Raw genomic sequence first — 20,374 nt, forward strand, 5'->3', positions numbered from 1 at the left:
ATTATTAATAAAGCAATGCTTGAGTATTGTAATATTAACACCATATTCCTTCATGCACAGCTAGCCCATCCAGGCACAGTATATCAGAATGGCGGATGCAGAGCATAGCCAGGGACTCGGATGAGAGCTCCGATGATGAGTTTTTTGATGCTCATGGTAAGCGTTCATGAATCTGATTTATATTCTGGGTCATTTAATGGATTATGGATTATTGCAGGTTATATAAAGGTGTTTGATGCTCTATAGTCCATTTATATTGGAAAATGTTACTTATTTTGCAAAGTATTTAGTTAAGTAAGTTAAAATTTTGTGTAAATTTACAATTATGCTGGTTTCCGGGTGAAGATCAAATGAAATCCACATAGCTGTGTGCTGCGAGTTTACAGGTCATATTGGAGTGGAGTAGTTTGTAAGCTGCAAAGCATAAGAATATAATAATTGAGAAAACCCTAGGAAAGGACTACAAAACCAGTGCTGCATTTAAAGCATAACCAGCATTTTAATTTTTACTTCATAAATCAATAGTACACATGAAAAAAGCAACTCTGTAATGTTTCTTATCAGACAAATTTCCTTCATTCTCTGCCAGAATTGATCAGTCATTATCAAACTTCTCCATTCTAAGGTAAAATCTGTATTCAGCAAAGACTTTCCCATTACTGAGATAGATGGCAGTTGGTGCTGATAAGAGTCTATGATGACTGGAGAAGCTAGAGTCAGAGGCAGGGGCTAGAGGCAGAGAGAGGAGCTAGAGGCAGAAGGAGGAGCTAGAGGCAGAGAGAGGAGCTTGAGGCAGAAGGAGGATCTAGAGGCAGAGAGAGGAGCTAGAGGCAGAGAGAGGAGCTAGAGGCAGAAGGAGGATCTAGAGGCAGAAGGAGGAGCTTGAGGCAGAAGGAGGAGCTAGAGGCAGAGAGAGGAGCTAGAGGCAGAGCTCCTCCCTTTTCTCTCTTCTATCTACATGGAATCTCCTCAGTAACAGCTGCCCTCTCCTATCTCAGTAATGGGAAAGACTTCACTGAAGACAGATTTTACCTCAGAATTGAGAAGTTTGATAATGACTGATCAATTCTGGCAGAGAAAGGGGCAAATTAGTCTGATAAGATATATTACAAATTTGCTTATTAACATGTGTATTATTGATTTATGAAATATAAATGAAAACAACGGTTATGGTTTAAGATTTCCAAGTACTTGAAAAGTACTAAAGCTGCTTCTTTGAATTTTTTTTTGCAAAAAGGTGCCGCTCTTATCAGGGACCTGGAGGGAATCAAGTGTAGGAGCATCAGTCAATAATAATGTTTGTGCAGTCTCACGGCCATATAACTCGGACGAGGATCGCATCACAATGCCCTGACTTCTCTCCTGACCCATGTGTGACCGATGCACAGAAATACATAAAGCTGTCATGCTTGGGTCATGAAACGCGCCGGCCAGTCCGTGCACTGCAGTGCAATCCTCGTCCAAGTTATATGGCCTTCTGACTGCACCCTTAAAAAGACAGTGGAACACTTTTATAAATACTCTCTTATCCTTAAAGACTGCAAACCTTTTAATTTTTATTAGCTTACTTTATGCCAGAAATGTGTGCCATAATTATTGTGTCTAAAACACACATATTAGTGCAGGGTTGTATAAGATGTTTTTTAATTAACATTTAGCATAATATTTTTCCCAAACTGTTCCAAGGGTGGATATTATTAACATCATAGAAAATATAGTACAGGTGAATTCACATAACAGTGATTCATAGGTGACATCATTTATGATTCTAGATGTTCTCATCCTTTGTCTACTTCATTCTGGTCTGATAGACATTATTATTATTATTATTATAGCAGTGCCATTTATTCTGTGGCACTTTACATGCGGAAAGGGGTACACTTAAGGCTAGGTTCACACTTCCGTCAATTTGCATCAGTCACAATCCGCGGCTCTGGTAAGCAACAGAATCCGTTTGGCGGATTCCGTTGTTTCCCATAGACTTGCATGAGCGGCGGATTGTGACTGATGATGCTGCGTTGCATCCTCCGCCCGACTGATCAGTCGTGGGACGACTGACCGTTGGGCGGCAGGAACGCAGCCTGTAACGTTTTTTGAGCAGCGCAATCCGTATGTTTTCACTGCGTATACTCATCGGCGGCCGAACGATCAGCTGATCGCCCGGCCACCCTCTTTTGTGAACAATCAGCTGATCGCGTCATAAGCCGGCGGCCGGGAGACCACCGGCTTTTGAGAGCAATCAGCTGATCTCCAAGCGGCCGGCTAATGAGAGCGCTGATCGCTCTCATTAGCCGGGAGATCAGGTCGCTCTCCCGGCCGCTGGCTTTTGAGATCGATCAGCTGATCTCCCGGCCGCCGGCTTTTGAGAGCGATCAGCTGATCGCTCTCAAAAACGGAATCCGCTTTCTCAAACCAATACTTGTCATCCGTTGTACAATGCATCAGTCACAAGCGTCAAGCAACGCATGTGATTGATGCAAAACAATGGAAATGTGAACCTAGCCTAATAGAGACACGTACAATAATTATGAACAATACCAGGTACAGACAGGTACAGGAGGAGAGAGGACTCACAGTCTACATTCACTTCTTTATGTTGAATTTGTTGTCCAGTGCACCAAAATTCTGTTCTGCAAGGATAAGTGACACAAGTATTTTCACCTCAAATGTAATAGCGCCACACATGAGGGGCAATCATAGCGCATCAAAATTGTTGTTCATTAACGCTTCTAAATATGCTCAATCTGCGATTGATCACCCTCAAAGTGACAATGTCTCTGTTGGTTACTGCATGAATGAGGAGGTGTTCAGTGCTATAGGAGAAAAGGGAGGGATTGATAGTAATAAGAGAACAGTGGATGAGTGTGGACCCAAGGAGGATGAGAGTTACTAATAACGGCAGGTGGATGTCAGCCGTGTTGTTCAATGTGACATGCATCACACTGACACAGATGGTGCAGAAGGGAGCACATCAAATCCATGAATACCCCATACATGCTACTGTAAATTAGCCAGACACATACAACCATTACATTGCCCTATACAGTTCATATCAACCTGTCTGGACAGGGCCAAAAGAATATCTCTGCAGAAAATTCTAGACCAGTCACAGCCAAGGCATTTTCCCTATATCTCATTGCTGTTGCACCGGTCCTTTTAAAGACACTGCAGACCAATGCTGTACACCAAGACCCTGTACTTCAGACACATGTCATATAGCGGCGTACATACATGCTAAGGGTGCGACTAGCCAAGGGAAGCAACGCCCTTGCGACTAGTTCATGGCCTCATTAGCATATCATATGGTATCTTTAGAAATACTTTTTATAAAGATCTCTTTATCTATGCTAGTGTATACAGGGACTGTTTGCAGGGATTAGCAATATACACCCAGAACTGCTCGTGGATCTGGGTGCATAATGCTCTGACAGGTTCCCTTTAAAGTGAAGGTCTTGAGCACTGTCCTTGTCTTATTCAAAAGGGCATTGAGCCAGTTTTCATTATTAAAGGTAATATCCCTGCAACTCGCCTGGGGCCCATATTGTTCTACAATAATCTATACATCCTTTTTGAAGTAGAAATAAAACGTATTTTTTTTAATGTATGTGTTGACTTTCTGCCAAGCCTCAGTATGTCAGTCTGTATTTAAGGGAATCTGTCACCAAGTTCTACTACCTCACCTAACAGTAGTATGATGCAGACAAAGAGACCCTGAATCCAAAAAGGTATGACGTAGATCACCGGGTGCAGCCGTTCTGACACAATAAAATTTTTTACTTTTAGTATGTAGTAGAGATTACAAAACTGCCCGTCCACACCAGGCTTTCCATAAACAGAAGTTGCTAATCACAGATGGGGGCAGAGTCGGACTTGAGCTCATGTGCTCCTCAGTCTGACTAATGATAAAGCTACTGAGGCTTAAACTAACATTGCAGGTAAGCAAAAACACACTCTGTGATAAGAGACACATCACTGAAATATCTGTGTTATCCCTTACATCAGGATGTCTTCAGATTACATTGCAAAAACCTGTGGACAGATTCCCTTTAAAGGCCCAGTCACACACAACGACTTACCAGCAATCCCGAAAACGATGCGACCGATAGGGATCGCTGGTAAATCGCTCGTGAGATGTCACACAGTCAGACCTTAACAATGATGCAGGAACGATACAGGTCGCAGTAGCGACCTGTATAACGATCTCAGCAGTCACTGTGACCCTGTCACACAGTGTCAAACACAGCGATGTGTCCTTCCCAGCAGGACATCGCCTTTGAAGAAAATGGCCTGGACCATTCTGCAACGACTAGCAATCTCACAGCAGGGGCCTGATCGCTGGTAGGTGTCACACATAACGAGATCGCTAACGGGATCGCTACTGCGTCACAGAAACCGTGACTCAGCTGCAATCTCGCTAGCGATCTCGTTATGTGTGACGGTACCTTAAGATTACCTGAGGCTGTTATTACTTACTATGGCTTTCAGTTGATATTGTTTGTCCTTTTTATTGATGTTTCAGAATACTCCTAGATATTTAACTTTGTTTTCTTTTCTGATTATTGTCCTTGTGTTTAGAAGATTTGTCAGATAACGAGGAAGTGCTGCCTAAAGAAATTACAAAATGGAGCTCAAACGACCTAATGGACAAGATCGAAACAGCCGAGACAGATGAATTACAAGGTAATCATAAAGATTTTCTATTAACCTTTTTTGTCTGAATCCAATCTAACATCTGTATTGTGTTCTTGTCAAGTCATTTCATTACGTATTTGCTGCTTGTACTGTATAACATGAATGCTATAACAGATTTGGCAGACAGAGGAACTTGTCCATCCCTTTAAACAAATATACAGGCATAATTGTATACAAGAAGAAACAATTCTGAGAGTTCAAATCCTTTTATTCTACACTCTGTACTATAGAAAGTCTGATGTTTGATATTTTCAACACTCAGCTACAATATAATATAACATTTTATCTGACTGGATAAAAAATCAGAGAGAAACAAGCATAAAACTTATTTTCAATTTGTGTTAATATTCAATGTTGGCCCTAAACATTCTCCACGACTACTATGGTAGTTTGTTTTATGTTATTTTTATACCAATCCAATAAACCAAAAACTTTGACTTCTATCAGGTCTTAAAGTTAAAGAAGTTTAAAGGGAACCTGTCACCAGATTTGGGCCCTATGAGCTGCGGCCACCATCACTGAGCTCTTATGTGCAGCATTCCAGAATACTGTGTATAAGAGCCCAGGCCGATCTGTATAACGTAAAAAACACTTTTATAATACTCCCCTGGGTGCTGATCGGTCCAATGGTTGTCGCTGCTCTCCGTTCCTCCATCTTCTGCGATCTCCGTCCTCCTGCTGAGCCCCATGCATGAGGCATCCAGTGTCATTCACAGAGTGGCCTCCATTGCGCTCCTGTGCAGGCACACTTTGATCTGCTGGCTGAAGGCAGATCAAAGTACTGTAGTGCGCATGCCTGGGTGATCTTTGACCTTTGCTTGCACCTCTCCATTAAAGGACTTTGCTCTGCCCTCAGCAGAGCTGATCAAACTGTGCCTGCGCAGGAGTGCAATGGAGCCCTCTCTGTGAATGACACCGGACACGTCATGCACGGGGCTGGGCAGGAGGAAGGAGATAGCAGAAGATGGAGGATGCGCCGGACTGGAGAGCAGTGACACCTATCGGACCAATCCGCCCCTTAGGTGAGTATTATACAAGTGTTTATATTATACAGAGCGGCCGAGGCTCTTATGCAGCATTCTAGAATACTGTGTATATAAGAACTCAGTGGTGGTGGCCGCAGCTTAAAGGGGCCAAATCTGGTGACAGTTTCCCTTTAACGGGAATCTTTCACCAGGTTTTTGCTATCTAATCTAAGAGAAGCATAACATAGGGCCAGAGCTCCTGATTCCAGCGATGTGGCGCTTACTGGGCTGCTTAGTTTAATTTTGATAAAATCACTATTAGAGTTGAGCGGATCAGTCATATTCCGAGTCCGTCGGATCCGGATCGGGTTGCCGCCGAAATCCGGGTCCGATCCGGAATCCGCGCCCATACAAATCAATGGGGAACAGGGGGGGAGAGAGAGAAAAAAAAAATAAAAAAATAAATAAATCCGGATCGTGCACCCCGAATCCCGGGTACTGGTCGGACTCGGGTCGGGCTCTCAAACCGTGCGGATCCGGGTCCGCTCAACACTAATCACTATTAATCGGCAGTAGATTATCATTAGGGGACTACTTGGAGTGCTGTCAGGTAGTCCAGTATATTCATGAGCTCTGTATAACTGCTAGATCTGCAGCAGAGAAATCAGTGGACCTATATTTTTCCAACACGTACAGCGACCCTAGTTCTCCCAGGAGTTGAAACTTTGGGTCTTCTCCACATACTTTGGTTTCCTCCTGCATTCCAAAGACATACTGATAAGGAATTGAAATTGTGAGCTCCAATGGTGATAGTAATGATGTCTGCAAAACGCTGTGAAATTAATGGTGCTATACAAGCGAGCAAAATAAATAATAAACTTACAATTATTAAATATTTTTTGGCATATCCTGGGAACAATCCTTAAAATCCAGTCTGCATACATACTGTATATGACTAAAAAGTCAATTGTCTCATCAGTTTAAATAATAAAACAAAACAATTTGCGTAGTTAATTATTTCCTAATGGAAGTGCTTTAGATTTTTCCTAGGACTGAATGAGTCACGGTTGTTCTTGATACTGTGATAACTTATTTTCTCACTTCGCTTCTCTAAAGGTTTTTAGTGTAATGAGATTGTAAAGTTGAAGTTGCATAACTAAGTGAGAAAGTTGGGAGTGTTACATCTGTTAAATAATATACTCATTTTAAAGACCAGAAAGAGGTCAGGAGAATAATAAATAATGCTGGAAATGGCAACATATGTTACTAGTTTGGAAGGTGCCAATATTATAAAATAGTATTTAAAGGGAAGCTGTCATGCGATTCATGCTGCTCTAACCGGCCAGGATAAGAGTAGTCTGTGGGAGAGACCAATCAATCACCTGTGATGAAAGGTGCGGCTCCGGACTAGTCTATTGGAGAGACCAGTCAATTGCCTGCGATGATAAACAACGCCCAGGTGCATCTCAAGACTAGTCTATACGAGAGACTGTAATAGCAGATTCTGCCAGGCAGAAAATATAGCCCAATAGTCCAATATAATAGTGGATAATAGCAAGGACTAAAACATAGCTTTTAATAAATACATTAAAAAAGGGTACCAAAGTGCTAGTGCATGAATTGTGCAAATAACAAAAGGTGATGCCAAATGGCAATAAATCAGAAAAATCTCACCCAGATCTTCTCCGTGGGTAAGATTAGACACCGGTCCAGGGTTGATCACTGGCTGGAAGAATCAGGGCAATGCGTCGGGTGATGGAATAACAAACCCTGTCGTGCCCCGTGATTGGACTTCCGCCCTGACAAGGGCAGCCCCAAATAAGTTGTCTGCCCCACAACCACAAAATGAAAATATATGTCCTCCCGACGCGTTTCCCTCTTAATAAAAAGAGTTCCTCAGGGGAGATAAGAAGGGAAATCAGCCTGCAATAGCAGGAGAAAGAAGAAGATCGACCTGCAGTGGCAGGGATCAATACAGGCTAATGGATCAAAAAAGACCTATGTGCCCGGGTAGACGGTGATACGAGAGACTGATCAATCCCTTGTGATTGGAGATACCGCCCAGGTGCAGCTGTGGACTAGTCTATGGGAGAGACTGGTTAATCGCTTGTAATGGGAGATCCCACCGAGGTGCGGCTCGGACTAGTTTATGGGAGAGACCAGTCAATTGCCTGCAATGGGAGATGCCGACCAGGTGCGGCACCTGACTAGTCTATGGGAGAGACCAGTCAATCACTTGGAATTGGAGATGCTTCCCAGGTGTGGCTCTGGACTAGTCTATGGGATAGACTGGTCAATCACATGCGATGGAAGATGCCACCCAGATGTGGTTCCGGACTAGTCTATGGGAGAGACTGGTCAATCACTTGGAATTGGAGATGCCTCCCAGGTGTGGCTCTGGACTAGTCTATAGGAGAGACCTGTCAATCACCTGTGATGGGAGATGCTGTCTCGGTGTGGGTTTGAGCTAGTCTATGGGAGAGACCGATCACCTGTGATGGGAGATGCTGCCCAGATGCGGTTCTGGTCTGGAGTAGTCTATGGGAGAAACCAGTCGCCTGTGATGTGAGATGCCTCTCAGGTGCATCTCCGAATTAGTTGACGGGGGAGACCGGTCAATCACTTGCGATAGGAGATGCCACCCAGGTGCGGCTCCAGACTAGTCTCATCACTGGTTATGGTCCCCGGCCAGATCTTCTAACTATATTTAATATGAATCACTATAAATTATTATAATTAAAGCAATTAAGTGTAACAAATTAAATGCACATGGAGATTTCTGCTCTTTTATTTGAAAATGTTAAGCAAAAATGATGTGATAGTTAGTTTTCAACATTTAAAACTCTTTCTGTTGCCATTTCTTTTTCTGCTAGATGATTCCTACCATGAAACAGCAGAGTACACCGTCAGCTGCAGTGTGGAGGGATTAAGTATAATGGAGGTAGGTGTTTTAGGTGATTGATGAATGTTGTCTTTGCTATATGCTCCTTGTAATCTGCTGATCAGCATGGGACTCCAACATGGTGGAATAATAAACGTGGTCCTCGGCTAATCGTAATATAATGTATGCAATATGAGCACAGCAGCTATTAATCGTTAATGTTTTACAAGACTATTTCCACTTTCCCATCTTACAATTGTAATGTATCCATAAAAATCGGATGCCGTACATATGGTCTGTATGACATCTGATTTTTTTTCTTGCACTGTACCTATTTCAGAGTCAAATGGCAGTATGCTGTGTTTTTTTTCTAATGCCGCATACAGCTGAGAAAAAAAATGCAGATCTGCTCTGCCTCATTAAATAACATGGGTCCAAGTGTAACCACTTTTTATCGGATTGCACTCGTCCAATTTATACATTCGTGTGAGCGAGCCCATAATAGGAATGTGTGATGAGAAAAATTACTTACTGTCTAAATAAGGTTTTTATGTTAAATGTATGTTGAAAATTTACAATATTTGTTTTACATCATCAAAATCACATACATTTCAATCTAAATTAAAAAAAAATAGAAATCTTGCAATTTTGAAATTGGCCACTGGTGCTACTTTAGACTTGTACATTCTGTTCTTTTAGGACATTCCATGTGTACATTAGCAAGAATAGACCGGCTCAGACCCCATATTTTGTAATGAAGCATCTAATGAGCATGTGCAAAGATCATTGTGAAGGGGGTGTAAAGGGTCAGCAGTCAGACATTGCCTATTATGAATGGTGGGTCCTGTGTTATTAGCTGTATATATAAGGTGGTACCACTTTATGTAATCCTGCTAGGGATTATAAGACTGCCAAAAGGTCTTCTATTTAAAAAAAAAAAAAATAGTCCCAGTGGTCAGTGTGAAAATTGCAATAAAAAAATAAATAAAAAAATATATATATATTTATGTTTTTATATATATATATATATATATATAAATATATGTAGAGATTGCGATGATAACAAAAAAAAAAATTCCCCAATGCTTTAACATAAAAACCTAATTTAAGGAATAGGTCATTTTCTGATAATACTGCTCCATTAAAGCGCTATTGCATAAAGTCTCATTGATGACCGTTACAGATGCTTTATTGCTTAAAGGGTTTATCCACTACTAGGGCAACCCTTTCTGATTTCACATGTTCTCTTCAGTTAAAATAATAAAGCCTATACTTACTGTATTTTCCGGCGTATAAGACCATTCCCAACTTTTCTAGTTCAAATATAGAGTTTGGGATATACCGTATATAATCGAGTATAAGCCGACCCGAGTAATGTGCCCATTGTTTAGTAATGTCCCATGCAGTAATGTGCCCATTGTTTAGTAATGTCCCTGCAGTAATGTGCCCATTGTTTAGTAATGTCCCTGCAGTAATGTGCCCATTGTTTAGTAAAGTCCCCTGCAGTAATGAGCCCATTGTTTAGTAATGTGCCCATCCTTTCCCCCCCCCTTACAGCAATGAGCCCATTGTTTAGTAATGCCCTCCTACCGGTCCCCTTCTTGTCCCCTATTATGCCATTGTTTGCACACAATAAACATTATTCTCACCTCTCCTCTGTTCCCATGATGACCTCAGCTGTTTCTTGTAGACCGCAAGGCACATAGACCCCTCTGTGATAGCGTCCAATGCACGGGGCTGCTGTCTGCCGTCATGGCTTTACTGCAGTCGAATGCTTTGCGGTGCTGTAAACCATTCAACTGCAGCAAAGCGCTGACAGCAGTGGCCCCGTGTATGGGATCCAATCATGGAGGAGTGCTTCTTGTGGACCGTAGGCCCATAGACCCCTCCATGATGGCGTCCTGTACACAGGGCCGCCGCCGTCAGCGCTTTACTGCAGTTGAATGCTTTACGGCACCGCAACACATTCAACTGCAGTAAAGCCATGACGGCAGTGGTGGCGGCCCTGTGTACAGGACACTATCGTGGAGGGATCTATGGGCCTACGGTCTGTCAGAAGAAGCTGAAGGCACCAAGGGAACGGAGGACAAGTGAGAATAATGTTCCTTGTGTCTAAGAAGGGGACCGGTAGGAGGGCATTACTAAACAATGGGCTCCTGCAGCACTGTGCGCCGCCATATAAGACGACACCCGGTGTGTAAGACGACTCCTGACTTTTGAGAAGATTTTTAGGGGTTAAAAAGTCGTCTTCGGAGTATAGCTTTATTATTTTACCTGGGGGACACATGTGAAATCAGAAGGGTTTGTCCTAATAGTGAACAACCCCTTTAAACATAAGGTTTAGCACAAAATATCTATTAATCTGTCACACTTTGCTATATCGGGGTCTTATCACAGTGAAGCACTTTAGTATCTGGGTGGGACTTGTGGTACTACTTATCGTGAGCTTCAGGAAGAATTTCTGTAATGGAGATCAATAAAAAAGAGGCAACCAAGTAGAGATGTAGAGATAGATGTATCACTGTATATACACACACACATATATATATATATATATATATATATATATATATATATATAATATGCTATTCAGGGTTATAAAACCTCTATAGGCATTGTAATGGGAAACCTCAGAAATTGTCATCCATAGGAATCTGTTAGCATGCAATTAATTTATTAAAGCGTTTCTATACATTTTAGGAAAATGCACATGTTTATAGCAGATATTTTGTTGGTCTTCAATATAAACTACAAAGGATAGGAGATACACAAGTGGTCAAAATTGTTGGTACCCCTCGTTTAATGAAATAAAAACCCACAATGGCCACAGAAATAACTTGAATCTGACAAAAGTAATAATACATAAAAAAATCTTTGAAAATGAACAATGAAAGTCAGACACTGATTTTCAGCTTCCACAGCATTAAAAAAAAAAAAAAAACTCATAAAATAGGCCTGGACAGAAATTATGGTACCCTTAACTTAACATTTGCTTGCACAACCTTTTTGGAGCAATCACTGCAATCAGTAACTGTCAATGAGACGTCTGCACCTCTCGACAGGTATTGTGGCCCACTCCTCAAGAGCAAACTGCTCCAGTTGTCTCATGTTTGAAGTTTGCCTTTTCCAGACGGCATGTCTCAGCTCTTTCCAAAGTTGCTCAATCGGATTTAGGTCAGGGCTCATAGAAGGCCACTTCAGAATAGTCCAATGTTTTCCTCTTAGCCATTCTTGGGTGTTTTTAGCTGTTTGTTTTGGGTCATTATCCTGCTGCAAGACCCATGACCTGTGACTGAAACCAAGCTTTCTGACACTGGGCAGCACATTTCTCTCTAGGATCCCTCGATAGTCTTGAGAATCATTGTACCCTGCACAGATTCAGGACACCCTGTGACAGATGCAGCAAAGCAGCCCCAGAACATAATAGAGCCTCTTCCATGTTTCACAGTAAGGACAGTGTTCTTTTCTTGATATGCTTCATTTTTCCGTCTGTGAACATAGAGCTAAAAAAGTAAATAAATCTTTATTTTTATATAGCGCTAAGATATTTCGCAGAGCTTTACATACATCAGGAACACTGTGTCCCCATTGGGGCTCACAATCTAAATTCCCTATCTGTATGTCTTTGGCGTGTGGGAGGAAACCAGAGTACCCCGAGGAAACCCACGCAAACATGGGGAGAACATACAAACTCCTTGCAGATGTTGTCTGACTGCAGTGCTAACCACTGAGCCACCATGCAGCCCTAGAGCTGATGTGCCTTGCCAAAAAGTTTCATTTTTATCTCATCTGTTCTTAGGAAATTCTCCCAGAAGCTTTGTGGCTTGTCAACATGTAGTTTGGCAAATTCCAGTCTAGCTTTTTTAACCAATTATTTTTTATTAATTTTCATTGAAACATCAGGAATGTATTCAACAAACATCTTGAAAACACATTGCTTACTGTTTGTACAATAATACGTCAGTCAGTATGGCCTTTTTATATCCTTTTTTTTCTTCTTCAACAATGGTGGTCTCCCATGAAGTCCACTTTGGCTCAAACTTCGACAGATGGTGCGATCTGACATTGATGTTCCTTGAGCTTGAAGTTCACCTTTAATCTCTTTATAGAAGTTTTCTGAGCTCTTTGGTTACCATTCGTATTATCTGTCTGTTTGATTTATCATCAATTTTCTTCCTGCGGCCACGTCCAGGGAGATTGGCTACAGTCCCATAGATCTTAAATTTCTGAATAAAATGTGCAACTGTAGTCACAGGAACATCAAGCTGATTGGACATGGTCTTATAACCTTTAACATTCTTGTCTATAATTATAATTTTCTTTCTAATCTCCTGAGACTCCTCTTTCCTTTGCTTCCTGTAGTCCATATTGAGTGTGGTACACACTATGTCACCAAACAGCACAGTGAGTATCTGTAGCCCTATATACAGGCCCACTGACTGATTACAAGATTGTAGACACCTGTGATGCTAATTAGTGGTCACACCTTGATTTAACATGTCCCTTTTGTCACATTATTTTCAGGGGTACCATCATTTCTGTCCAAGCCTGTTTCATGAGGTTTTGTTTTGTTTTTTTAATTCTGAGGAAGCATGGTTGAAAAGCAATGTTTGACTTTCATTTTTTAATTTTGATAGATTTTTTTATTTATCATTACTTCTGTCAGATTCAAGTTTTGTGACCATTGTGGATTTTTCTTTCATTAAACGAGGGGTACCAACGATTTTAGCCACATGTGTACAACACGAGCAATTTTCACTTTTTTCTATTGAATCAGTTCCATATACCGTATTTTTCGTTTTATAAGACGCACCCCAAATTCAGAGCAAAAAAAGGTGAAAAAAAGGGGTCCGTCTTGTAATCTATTGGTGTCTTACTGGAGGGAGCAGTAGCGGTGGTGGAGGAGTCATAGGGGGCAGGGGAGGTGGGTGTCCCAGAAACTGTAGGCTGTGGTGATGCAGAGGCTGCGGTGGAGGCTGGGGCTGCGGTGGAGACTGGGGCTGCCGTGCTGGGGTAGCTTTGGCAGCGGCTGCACACGGTGAGGGCTTCAAAGAAATGGCGCCCGGAGTCAGCGCAGATTGAGGTCTAGGCTCAAAGGCAAACCGAGACCTCATCTGCACAAGCGCTTCCTTCGGGCGCCATTTTCCTGAAGCCTGCTGGAGGGAGATCAGTGGGCCGGAGGCGGTGCCTGTGCAGATGAGAGCTTGAACCGAAAGCTCCATCTTCACACGCGCTGACTCCGGGCGGCATTATTTTAAGTCCTTACCGCCCGACCCTTAGCGCCAGTGCAGCCGCTGGAGACCCAGCACAGCTGCTGCAGACACCGCACAGCAGTCGGAGACCACGCACAGCCTCTGCAGATACCGCTTAGCCGTACCAGCAGCAGCCGCCACTGGAGACACCGCACAGTGGCTGCAGACACCGCACAGTAACAAGCTGCTGCAGCCCCTGCACAGCCACCGCAGTATTCCCCCACCCTTTTTTGACCCCTCTCCACCTCCCAGTAAGCTACATTCAGATTATAAGACACACCCCTCACTTTACTTCCAAATTTTTGGGAGGAAAAGTCCGTCTTCTAATCCAAAAAATACGGTATATTAATTGTTCTGACTACACAATGTGGCCACAGACTCTGCAGCTCGCCCTGCCTACATGACTTTTCAGAGGGTGTTAAAAAACTGTCACAGATATCTTTTTTTTTTACTCCACCTGTCAGTTGTCTAAAGCTGAATAAAACCTCTGATTAAGGAAACATTGTGCTTTGAGCATTACCATACTGTTCATTCTGAAGATGCAACCCAATCAAAACCATTTCAGTAATTACATTAACCAGAAAGTAAATGGCCTGTATCTGATTATACTGTACAATGCAGTTACAATCAATGTACAGACAAATTAGGATAGCAGAGCAGCAGTGGTCAGTGTGGAAGAAGAAAGGTTAGGTTAATTTACTTATTTCATCAGTTCTCAAACTTCATAGAGTGGTACAGAGATATATTGCCATTATGGAACATAACCAGCAGGCCCACAGTAGTGAGAGCAGTGTGTATAGGTAAAGCGGGCTTTACACGCTACGATATATCTAAGGAGATGATGGCGGGGTCACGTCGTAAGTGACGCACTTCTGGCATCGTTAGTGATATCGTAGCGTGTGACAGCTATGAACAAGCAGAAATACTCACCTTCTTGTTAATCGCGGACACGTCGCTCATTTTCTAAAAATCGCACGTCATGTTGTTCATCGTACCCGGGGCAGCACACTTCGCTCCGTGTGACACCCCAGGAAAGATGAACACAGCTTACCTGCGTCCCGCTGGCAATGCTGAAGGAAGGAGGTGGGCGGGATGTTTACGTCCCGCTCATCTCCGCCCCTCCGCTTCTATTGGCCGGCCGCTGTGTGACGTCGCTGTGACGCCGAACGTCCCTCCCCCTTCAGGAAGTGGATGTTCGCCGCCCACAGCGAGGTCGTTTGGAAGGTAAGTACGTGTGACGGGGGTTACAGCATTGTGCGACACGGGCAAGAAATCGCCCGTGCTGCACAAACGATTAATTGTAACATATAAAGCAGGCTTCAGAGTCCAGAACAGAAGCTCCGAATGATATCCACATCCTTCACTTGTCTTAAGCAGGGCTGTGGAGTCGGTAAGCCAAACCTTAGTCTCCGACTCCTCAATTTCCCTTGCACCGACTCCGACTCCACGACTCCGACTCCTACATATATTGCTTATAGTTAAGTGAAAAATTTATTGTAGTACATGAACATGTGTATGTGAACATCAGACAATTAATATTTTTTATGATACCATAATCAAGATATTTGGATAGAACGTAAGATATATTTATTGGAATACAACTTTAGAACACAAAAAACTAATAAATTGTACATATGTAATACACTATGTAATATACAGTAGATTACATATATATCTTGTGTGTATATATATATATATATATATATATTACATATTGTATTACATATTTACAATTTATTAGTTTTTTTGTGTTCTAAAGTTGTATTCCAATAAATATATTTCATGTTCTATCTAAATATCTTGAGTATTGTATCATAAAAATGATTAAATGTCTGATGTTCACATGGTACTACAATACATTTTTCACTTAAATATAATATAACATATACAATATACTAAATGTTATTATCTAGTATGTTTTTGTTGAAAACTGTTTTTTTGCCACTTACATAGTGTTATATTTAACACTATGTAATACACTATATAAGTGGCAAAAAATAGTTTTCAACAAAAACATACTAAATAACATTTGTGCAGTCTATGAATTTGTTCTAAGAAATAGAATTGCCTCCATCAGATCCTCCTTCATAGTTGACCTCAAATCTGACCTAATAATTTTAAGGCTAGAGAACAACCTCTCTACACTAACTTGGGTTGGAGGCAAAGCCGTAACCACATGGGCAACATCTCTAACAATTTCCGAGTATAAAGGAATTGCCTCATGCACAGTCAGTTTTGATGAACGGTTGAATTCTTCTATTTCTCTGAGTGCAAGTTAAAAATTTTACTGAAATCTGGTCAATCTGCTGCTATAGGAGACGGAGTGAAATATTTTTCCTTGCGGCAACGCTTTGCCTGCTTCATGTCATCCAAATACTTGTCAAAGTTAAACTCCTCATCTGATGAGGATGAAGATATGGCAGCAGTAGCACTGTCAGGCCCCAAGTCCTCTTGCGCCTGGCAGTCCTGTAGCCGCTCATCCTAACTGCTACCTCACTCAAAGCTTCTTTTCCTTTAGTAAGCTGTTGATCACCAAGCAGTATACGATGACTTGGGTCCACATAAACAGGTGCCAGAAGAATTTTATTTTCTAATAGCTGTGTCTCTCTCCGTTTCATTGAAGCAGAAATGCCATCTGCAATTAAACCTCCTCTTTGGGACAGGCCAAATAGCAAGTTCTTCCACTCCCTTATGAAAATGCCAGGAGTTAAATCCTCAGCTTGTAATATTTAGTCACGGGAAATGGGTGATTAAGCAATTCCATCAATTCAGCCACCTGTGTCCATTGACCTTCATTTAATGTTACTTGAGGGTTCACCATATCTATAAGAAACGATTTTAGTTCAAGCAATCGCTCAGTCATTAAATAAGTGCTGCCTCACCAAGTGGCTTGATCAACAATTGCCCCTTTCCCAGCATGTCTCTTCAAGATGGAATTAATTTTAGGGGTTCTGGCGACAATAGCCAACTTCCTTACTTTTCCAAGTAGATTTCCAGCATGTCCGCCCAGTTTCACACATCCGGCTTTTCGCCGGTTTGGCTGATGAGGCGCACGCCAGTACAGTACGATATAGTACAGTGGCAGCGCCGCAACTTCCGGGTCACATGCTCCGCTCACATGATAGCATGTGACCGGCGTTTGTCGCGCTGCCACTGTACTCTATACACTGTACTGGAGTGCGCCGCATCCGCCAAACCGGCGAAAAGCCGGATGTGTTAAACCGGGGTCCCTCTTATTGTCAGCTGCAGCATGTGCACAACACAGCGCATGTGATGAATATGAAAGTGTTTTGAAGCAGCTTCAACAAGATCATCTAATCCTAAAGTATCATTTTGCTGTTCTTCTGTTGTAATATCTGTTTGTTCCTCAGTTACATGAACAGCACTGTGGCTTTTCCAGCTGACAAACGTATCCTCAAAAACGCAGCAAAAACGCTGTGTGATTGCAGCCTTAGATCAGGAATAGAACAGACATTTATAGAACATTTCATAACTTTCCCAAATTCCTATGAAAAAATATTCAGCACATTCTGCATTGCACTATTGTCCCCAAATTATTATATATTTTAGGAGTTGGAGTTGGTGCATTTTATACCTACTCCGACTCCACCAAAATGAGCTCCGACTCCACCAAAATGAGCTCCGACTCCGACTCCACAGCCCTGGTCTTAAGTGTGCTGGTAGAGTCCAGTCTGTTCTGTAAATCCAGACACATGGGGAGAATATCGAAAATATGAAATATATATTTTGCTACCAAGTATTTTATAGAAATTGCACTACACATAACTTGTCTGTATGGTGCAATGTATGTACAGTTGAAACCAGCAGTTAACATACACTATCTTTGCAGAAAGTAATAAAAATGCCTTAAAATATTCTCTCTCTCATTATTCTGGCATTTGGCCAATATAAATAATTTTTGTTCCTAATTGACCTAAAACGGGAAAGGTTTATTTTAATTTCATGTCAGATAGTGAGAAAAACATGCAGATGTGTCTTCTTAGATAGTGTTTGTAAACTTCTGGTTTTAACTGTATGTATGAACAGTAAATGTATATATTGTGACAGAACTATAGGAAAAGTGTTTGATCTGTGTATATTTCACATAGGTTCCAGTTGTAGGCCAGGTTCACACGAGCATATAGCATTCGATGCAAGAGAATCGGCTGAGATATGCTAATGCAGTCATCTCAAACTGTGCTGCGAGCGTGAGCCGAGTGTCATTATACTATGATCTGCTTCTCTGCTGCGAGCATGAGCCGAGTGTCATTATACTATGATCTGATTCTCTGCTGCGAGCGTGAGCCGAGTGTCATTATACTATGATCTGATTCTCTGCTGAAGAGCATGAGCCGAGTGTCATTAAACTGTGATCTGATTGATGCAAGATTCAGATCACAGGTGCAGAGAAGATGTAGAGATTAATTTCTCCACCTTCTCCATTGCCTGTCTCAGCGTATATTGGACTGCACTCTGATGTCATCCGAGTGCAGTCTGATGTTTCACATTCAAAACAATAGGAGTAGTGCACCCCTAGATCTCAATAAATGGAACAATAGTATAACGAGGTGCTAGCCAATGCAGTGTGAGAGGGAAGAAGAAGAAAAAAAGAGAAATAGACACTGCACATGACAGCCCGCACAACCACAACGAATAATGAAAAAATATAATAGCCTTTATTACAAAACCTTTAAAAACACAACAATATCTGCAACAATAGCCATCCAAAATAGTGCTCCCACAATGCGTGGAGTAGATGAGATCCCCCCTATGTATAAGACAATGATGTTCCAAAAGCATATATGGTGACAAGAGTACTAACAGAGTAGTAACAATAACATAATTAATGTTTCACATTCCCCCATAGACTTGTATGGGTGCACATGATCCAAGACACACTGCCAAAACGGAGTGGGTGGAAAATGCAGAAGTGGTGCCCATGTATCTATAAGTGTCCATTCTCACTAGTGTATAAATAGTTGCTCCGATCCTCATCCAGAAAAGTGGGATGAGTGTAATACATATGTCAATCCGTATGTCACGCGAGTGCTATGTGAGTGTGCAATGTTATTCTCACCTAGCATCCGTATGACTTACCTTTCTAAAATTATCTTTTACATACAATAAAACTCAGTACATTAAAGCTAGTTGTCATAATTAATAAAGCAATCTTATATAAAGGTATAGATGGTTGAATGAATGGATAGATAGAAAGATTATAGAAAGATATTAAATATATAATATAGATAATAAATAGATGGTTATTATAAAGCTATACATAAGGATAGATAGATAAGACAAAAAGTTTGGAGCAGAACAAAAACAAAAGACTTTTTTAGTGTGCAATGTTCCCACCTTGCGGTTTCTTCAGATATCCATCCATGAAAAAGACAAAAATACTTGAGAAGAAAAAGGTTCAAGTGGGAAGCGAAACGTCACTATGCAGCTATTTGACCAATAAAGGTCAGGTAATTTAAAAATCTGTGGAGTGCTGCCTGCATAGTTTTGTCTTGATAGATAGATAGATATATAGCCTGCAGATATATAATTTCACAACTCCCCTACATATTATAAACTTGCACCCTTTAGTGCCTGTCATGTAGAGTTTTTTCCACAGTTGTCCTAAGTTTTGGTCCTGAAGAAGGAGGATTATCTCTGAAATGCGTTGACAAATAAAGGTCACAATCATCCATCAGCCTGAGTCTTGGGGATTTCTTCCACGACATCACGGCTTTTAACCCTTTCTTTTATCATCATTGAGATTGTCTCATAATTGACAGCCACCGAACAGTTACACCCATCTACTGTTCAGAGAAGCCTGGACAGAAGTGGTGTCCACGGATGAATTGCTGCCAAAATCCATACATTTTACTTTGAAACAGGACCAAGTGACTCGACTATGCTCAAAAACAGGAAATGATAGCATGTGCTCTGCACTATTGAGTAAAAATATGAAATATTTGTCCATATCAGGAGGCCATTTGTTTGTAGAAGTGCTGAATAGTGGTACAATAATGTGTGTCTACAGCAGAGGCCTAGCTAGGGGTTCAGCACAGGGGGATTAAACATCTGAGTGGGCCCCTAACAAGGTAAGCATGGCTACAACTATGATGGTGCATCCTAATCGTGGGTATAGGAATTTAGCAGTAACTGAAAATAAATATGTATAGAAAGACAAACACTGATATCACTGCCATATGGTGACCATATAGTGGTAGATACCAGTCCTGCAGAACATATTAAGAGATTACAGTACAGGTATAGATGGTGACTTACAGGTGATGTTCTTTCTGTTGATTGTTCAGTTTTCCGGTCTTTCCCATGTGACTCAGACTGACATAATGTCTTCTAGCTTTGACTCGTTTGCAGAATTTACAACAAAGACACTTTTGACATTCCCATCTATTTCCAGCCTGCACACACTCCTTCTCCCAATGCTACGCCTGCTGCATCCGTACGCATCCCTATTACTGGACCTGCTATGTGACTCAAAAACAGTGCTCCCCACATAATAATGCAACCACTGTGCCCCTTACATAGTAAATTGCCTTTATTGTGACATTTTACCTGGTATTATTGCCCCT

The 20,374-nt window shown here is 41.6% G+C and overlaps 1 protein-coding gene across 12 annotated transcripts in view; it reads left to right on the forward strand.

Annotated features, from left to right (window-relative positions):
- PITPNM2 (phosphatidylinositol transfer protein membrane associated 2) overlaps nt 1-20,374 on the forward strand; it is a 487,362-nt gene that overhangs the window by 340,448 nt on the left and 126,540 nt on the right. For 11 of the 12 annotated variants that reach the window (XM_075322875.1, XM_075322922.1, XM_075322937.1 and 8 more), the window contains 3 exons: nt 61-156; nt 4,576-4,680; nt 8,531-8,598. In XM_075322875.1, the coding sequence (XP_075178990.1) occupies nt 61-156; nt 4,576-4,680; nt 8,531-8,598 (269 nt within the window). The remainder of the gene's footprint in view (nt 1-60; nt 157-4,575; nt 4,681-8,530; nt 8,599-20,374) is intronic. The other variant, XM_075322901.1, reaches the window with a different exon arrangement.

This window comes from Anomaloglossus baeobatrachus, chromosome 1 (assembly GCF_048569485.1).
Source record: "Anomaloglossus baeobatrachus isolate aAnoBae1 chromosome 1, aAnoBae1.hap1, whole genome shotgun sequence".
Taxonomy (NCBI): Eukaryota; Metazoa; Chordata; class Amphibia; order Anura; family Aromobatidae; genus Anomaloglossus; species Anomaloglossus baeobatrachus.